General features: G+C 44.3%; 1 protein-coding gene across 1 annotated transcript; it reads right to left on the bottom strand.

The window, feature by feature from the left end:
- Positions 1-3,656: 3,656 nt before the first annotated feature.
- LOC144511071 (elongation factor 1-gamma-like) lies at positions 3,657-5,954 on the bottom strand. The gene is made up of 3 exons (XM_078241045.1): positions 5,783-5,954; positions 4,680-4,804; positions 3,657-3,980 (listed from the first exon to the last, which is right to left on the bottom strand). Exons 1-3 carry the CDS (start codon positions 5,841-5,843, stop codon positions 3,822-3,824), a joined length of 345 nt encoding a protein of 114 aa, XP_078097171.1. The 5' UTR covers positions 5,844-5,954; the 3' UTR covers positions 3,657-3,821.
- Between the last annotated feature and the right edge of the window lie 876 nt (positions 5,955-6,830).

Here is a 6,830-nt window from a genome sequence, read left to right as displayed (position 1 = left end):
CCTGCTCCACCATTCAAGAAGATCATGGCTGATCTTTTTGTGGACTCCGCTCCACTTACCCACCCGCTCACCATAAACTTCAATTCCTTTACTGTTCAAAAATGTATCTATCCTTGCCTTAAAAACATTCAATGAGGCAGCCTCAACTGCTTCACTGGGCAGGGAATTCCACAGATTCACAACCCTTTGTGTGAAGAAGTTCCTCCTCAACTCAGTCCCAAATCTGCTTCCCCTTATTTTGAGGCCATGCCCCCTAGTTCTAGTTTCACCCGCCAGTGGAAACAACTTCCCTGCTTCTATCTTATCTGTTTCTATAAGATCTCCCCTCATTCTTCTGAATTCGTGAGTATAGCCCCAGTCTCTCCTCATAAGCCAACCCTCAACTCCGGAATCAACCTAGTGAATCTCCTCTGCACTTCCTCCAGTGCCAGTATATCCTCTCAAGGTGACCAAAACTGTACCAGCACCTTATACAGCTGCAACATAATCTCGCTGTTTTTAAACTCCATCCTTCTAGCGATGGACAAAATTTCATTTGCCTTCTTAATTATCTGCTGTACCTGCAAACGAACTCCTTGAGATTCCTGCACAAGGACACCTAGGTCCCACTGCACAGCAGCATGCTGCAATTTTTTACCATTTAAAGTCAATTTTGCTGTTATTCTTAGCAAAATGGATGACCTCACATTTACCAACATTGTACTCCATCTGCCAGACCCTCACCCACTCACTTAGACTATCTATATCCCTTTGCAGACTTTCAGCATCCTCTGCACACTTTGCTCTGCCATCCATCTTGGTGTCATCTGCAAATTAACACTACACTTGGTCCAACTCCAAATCTTCTATGTAAATTGTAAGCAATTGCAGTCCCAACACTGATCCCCGAGGCTCACCACTAGTCACCGATCGCCAACCAGAAAAACACCCATTTACCCCCACTGCTTAGTTAGTTAACCAATCCTCTATCTATGCTAATACATTACCCGTAACACCGTGCACCTTTATCTTATGCAGCAGCCTTTGGTGCGGCACCTTGTCAAATGCCTTCTGGAAATCCAGATACCCCACATCCACAGGTTCCCCATTGTCCACTGTGCACGTAATGTTCTCAAAGAATTCCACCAAATTAGTCAAACATGACCTGCCCTTCATGAACCCATGCTGAATCTTACCAATGGAACAATTTATATCCACGTCTCATTATTTCTTCCTCGATAATAGATTCAAGCATTTTCCCCACTACAGAAGTTAAGTTAATTGGCCTATAGTTACCAGTCTTTTGTCTACCTCCTTCTAAAATAGTGGTGTCATATTTGTTGTTTTCAAGTCTGCAGGAACCACCCCAGAATCCAGTGAATTTTGGTAAATTACCACGAGTGCATTTGCTATTTCCCTCCAGCATCTCTTAGTACCCTGGGATGCATGCCATCAGGGCCAGGAGACTTGTCTATCTTTAGCCCCATTAACTTTCCCAACACCACGACTTTCATGATAATTGATAGTTTCTAGGTCCTCACCTGCCATAGCCTTCTCCCAGGCATGGGGAGAAGGTGCGAACTCCAGAGTGACCCATGCCAGGAATCAAACCCAGGTCCCTGGAGCTGTGAGGGGTCAGTGCTGCCACCCAAAAGTCTCAGCTTGTTTTTAAAACTGCATTTGGGCAACACTGCAGCATAGCAAAGTCCCGAAACAGCTACAGCCAAATATTTCCAGGCATATTTGGAGGGGGCCAGGAGAAGAGGAATCCTCCCACCACCTACCAAGATCTCCATCCCACCCCAGACCAGTTGGTCACTTTGGACTGCTCATCCACACACATCTTGGGACTTGTAAGTTTCATTAGTAGCAAATAACATTCACATCACAAGTGGTATCAATGTAATATCTACTGCACGCACTTTCAAAAGCCACAATCACCAAGAGGAGAAGTCTGCCTCTCCAACACCAAAACTGTAGGGATAAAGAAAATTGGAACAGCATAACTGCTTACAAAAATCAAGCTGTAAATAAACCTGATCTAATTGTATACCTACAGTATGGGTACAGATAATGCCTTTGGTTAGAGGAACAGTAATGGTTGACCAGTATTGATTCTAATATTACCAAATGATAATTAATATGGATGAATTCCAAATGCGCTACTAGAAGCTTTAAAAAAGGGATAGCCAAAGATTAAAAGTGGAGAGGTAAAAGTTTTAAAAAGGTTTTATTGAATTATACTCGCGTGACAGTGGTTAGCACTGCTGCCTCAGCACCAGGGACCTGGGTTCAATTTCCACCTTGGGTCACCTTGTGGAGTTTCCATGTTCTCCCCGTGTCTGTGGGTTTCCTCCGGGTGCTCTGGTTTCCTCCCACAGTCCAAAGATGTGCAGGTTAGGTGGATTGGCCAAGGTAAATTGACCATTACTGTTGGGAGATTTGTAGGGTAAATACATGGGGTAAGGATAGGGCTTGGATAGGTTATTGGTGCGATGGGCCAAATGGCCTCCTTCTGCACTGTAGCAATTCTATGAAGTCACAAACCATTCTCACCTGGATAAATGATCACCACTCTTCACTGCAGCTGCCTACCCAACATGGAGAATCTTCAACGTCAACAGTTCAAAAAAGTAGCCCAAGAGGGAAACTCAATTGGTAACAAACATTAGAATCCCCACAGTGCAGAGAATAGGCCGTAATCCTATTATAATATATCCCTGCTAATCTGCTGTCTTCAAGAGGCAATTTAGCATGGCCAATCAGCCTAACCTGCATGTCTTTCGGACTGTGGGAGGAAACCGGAGCACCCGGGAGGAAACCCACGCAGACACGAGAGAGAATGTGCAAACTCCACAGTGACCCAAGGTGGGAATTGAACCCAGGTCCCTGACGCTGCGAGGCAGCAGTGCTAACCACTTCCCTACTCAAATTACGTGGCTGCAACAAGGACAGTTAACGAATGAAAGAAAAATTAGTCAAGTTCCTTTATGTCCTGGTACGTGTGGATGGTGCAAAGGAAAAAAGTGGAAAGTCATCCGCCAGAAGTTAAGCAAGCCCGAGGAAGTCCTGCAAAAATACAGAAAAGGCTTCTAAAGTCTTACTGAAATACTCGAGTCTCCAGCATCTTGTGTCAATTCTATTCATTCCCCACCCCATTGTCAAACTAAACTCCCAGCTGGTTAAAGGTCAACGAGCTCCTCCCAAAACATCTTGCTATCTCCACAAACTCAAGTACTTCCTTTGAAAGAAAAAAAAAAAATCGACACAAGAAATAATCTATAAAAAGTACAGACTTTTCCGGCTGAAAATTCACTGTCTCTAATTCCCGAATTAGTTAATTGTACCAGAGGGGATACGCAACAGGCTCCCTTCCGTTACCAAAAATAAGTTTTAATTGGAAGCTTGCTTGGCAATCTATGACGTTTCTTGAACAAGGAACAGAGCTGGGCCACAGTTCCAGTCCTCCCAGGCCCAAATCCACCACTTGTACAACACAGTGCAGAGGTTCTCAGCAGTTAAGTTAATATCCCCTTTCTGCTGTTAAGTCCAGTGACACCATTCATCTCCTCGATTCACCAGACACAAGCTAAATTGGGACACCATTTATCCCTCAAGAGGATTTCATCTTATGGTTGACTTTGGTCAAAAGGAACGAGCTATAGGTCAGTATAGGTCAGTTTTCAAATGCTTTTATTTTCCCCTCGCCCCACCATAGATAAATAAATTTCAAGCGCTTTGTACCGAGGTTCATACAATGCCAATACAGTCTTGGAGGTAGATTCAGTAGCCAACTGGTTCACAATGACTACAGCAATCCCAAATGCAGTCATCAAGTCCTCTCACTTAAAGATTTTTCCCTGATTGAAGGGTTTGCCCACATGTTGGAATGCTCCCTCCATCATGAAGTACTCATTAACCACAGCCTTGCATTCGTCGGTGTCCACATCCAACTTCTTCCAGGAATACGGCTCACAGGTCACTTGCCATTCTTCATTTAACTGGAGGGGGGAAAACTATATAATTAAAGTGGTGGATTGGCAGCCTCAGACCAGTGGACCCTTGGACAGTTTAAGTGTGCAATTTCAGCATGGTATGGAGAGCATTAGCTACGAGTAGAGGTTGGAGAAACTTGGCTTGTTCTCACTGGAACGATGGAGGTTAAAGGGCAACCTGATAGAAGTCTACAAGATGAGGGGCATGGACAGAGTGGATAGTCAGAAGCTTTTTCCCAGGGAAGAGTCAATTACCAGGGGGGATAGGTTTAAAGTATTGGGGGGGGGGGGGGGGGGCAAGGTTTAAAAGGAGATGCAAGAGGCAAAAGAGGGTGGTGGGTGCCTGGAACTCACCACCGGCAGGGGGGGGGGGTAGTGGAAGCTGATACAATTGTGACTTTTAAAGAAGCGTCTTGACAAATACATGACTAGGATGGGAATAGAGGTCCCCGGAAGGGTCGGGGGTTTTAGCAGCATGGTCGGTGTAGGCTTGGAGGGCCTGTTCCTATGCTGTAATTTTCTTTGTTCTTTGAATGCTACAATTAAAAAAGGACAGTTGGCACAAGAATCATACCCTTTTCAGAAGGCAGCATTTTCAGCACAGGTACAAAATTAGCCAAACAAAAATATTTCCTATTGACCACTTTCCCCCTTTTCAGTGACATCCTGGATACCAGATAAAAACTCAAAACCAGTCAGTCTTACTTCAGAAATGAGCTGCTGTCCTCGCAGAATCCAAATTCCCGATATCGAGCGTTCACCATCAGTGCCAAAGAGGATTACACTCGCAAAGCTGTGCTTCCGCAGCCCATCCAAACACTGGAACAGCCCTGCATCACAGATTGCACAAAATCAAACAGTAAAGGACTGTTCACAATACCGAAAGCGACCCTGCAAACAGCAAGCATGTGTCTGTCATCCATTCAACCACAGGTTGGGTGGTTACCCTCAACGCGACAGATACCCAAGGTTTGTGAAGATCAACCAGTTTCTACAAGAAATGCTCGAGAGCCATCCGCAGTTTCCCAACTCTCAACTTGTGCTTCGAATTTCCAAGTTTTCATGGAAGTTCCAAATACTTAGGCTTCAACCACAGATTTAATCCTGCACCCCCACCAAGTCTTGTCCAGGGGACAAGGGGTTAGAACAAGCTACCAGTTAGGTCATTCAATAGAATGGAGGTGGACAATCCTCTGCTTCCCATTAAAATAAATCACAAGATTTATTTTCTATAGTCGAACAGGGAGTTGGGCAGCCAGCTCGTTGGTCACACTGAAGTTACATCACATCCTTCTATCACCCACTGCCCCATCTCTACTCTTGCTATTGTAATGATGCCTTGCCTTCCCAACCAGACTGGACGATTCATGACTTGACCATTGTTGGGCAGGGGATCTTGCCATGATGATTCATTACAGATGCCACTAATCTATAACAGCTTGATTGTGGGTCGCGCCTGGCACACCACTCCTGGACCTTGCCTCAGTTACTGAGCTCTTGACAACAAAGGAGGGCAGGAAGGGGATGTTCTGGGGCAGTGTGGAACAAGGATGATACAAGAGATGAAAAAGAATGGGTAAGATGAGTGAGAATTAAATGAGTGCTTGTACAATAAAGGTAGTAATTTTCATTGCAAATGTTTTGCAGGACTCTGGTATTATTCAAGACAACAATTTTAATTAATGTGTGTGTGGACATTCCTGGAAACTTGGACTATCCTAGCAGAATTGGCAATCTCCATGCATGTCACAAAATGACAGTAACATTCTCCAAACAAACATGAGCTTACTCCTCCATTATTTACGAACCAGTTATTAGATTCAAGCTCATGAAATCCAGGCAGAGTTCTTGAGGGTACTTGTACTCCATGTACCAAACCGACAACCTTTCTCATCAAAATTATCCCACAGATAGGGGAGTGCCACAGAACGAATATCCTCATTTGAGTATTTCCACTTGAACTCATTCAGAACAAAGGTACTTAAAAAGAAAAGATTTTCATGCCATTAAATATGTTCAATATTAAACAACCTGTGTACACAGAACAGACATTAGACAGTCCACAACGTCATCCAGACAGAACAGGATTAATACACTGGGAATTTGGGTGGCACAGTGGTTAGCACTGCTGCCTCAGTGCCAGGGACCTGGGTTCGATTCTCAGCTTGGGTCACTGTCTGTGCCGAGTGCACGTTTTCCCCCCGTGTCTGCATGCGTTTCCTCCAGGTTAGGTGGATTGGCTATGCTAAAATTGCCCCTTAGTGTCAGGGGGATTAGCAGGGTAAGTGTGGGATTACAAGTTAGGGCCTGGGTGGGATTGTTGTTGGTGCAGACTTGATAGATCAAATGGCCTCCTTCTGCACTGTCGGGATTCTATGTCTTTGCAGTAAATCAGGCAGTTCAGTGACCTTTCATTTCAGAGATCTGGTTATCATCCAGAAATGTGATCAAAACCTTCATGTATCATTTTACTGAAGAATGGGTGAATATAGGTAAATATATTGCAGTCTGTTAGTTAAGGATAAAAATCTACAAACTCAACTAATACCTGGAATGGGCAGGCTGTCTTACGAGGAAAGGTTGGGCAGACTAGACTTGTATCTGCTGGGGATTAGAAGACTGGATCTTTATGTTACAGTCCAGAGGGGTTTGGATAGAATGGATTCCCCCATCATGAACTTGGGGGCACTGTTTAAAGGGGTTATCCATTTGAGACGGTGGAGGATTTAGTGTCTTTGGAACAAACCTTCAAAGGGTGGTGGAAGCATATTTGAATATTTTTAAGGTAGAGCTCGATAGATAAATAAATGGGGTGAAAAAAGTTACAATCAGGTCAATCCTGATCTTACTGAAGGG

The sequence above is a fragment of the Mustelus asterias genome, chromosome 24, assembly GCF_964213995.1.
Source record: "Mustelus asterias chromosome 24, sMusAst1.hap1.1, whole genome shotgun sequence".
Lineage (NCBI taxonomy): Eukaryota > Metazoa > Chordata > Chondrichthyes > Carcharhiniformes > Triakidae > Mustelus > Mustelus asterias.
Note: the sequence above shows the minus strand (reverse complement) of the source record. Positions and strands in the feature narration are given on the sequence as shown.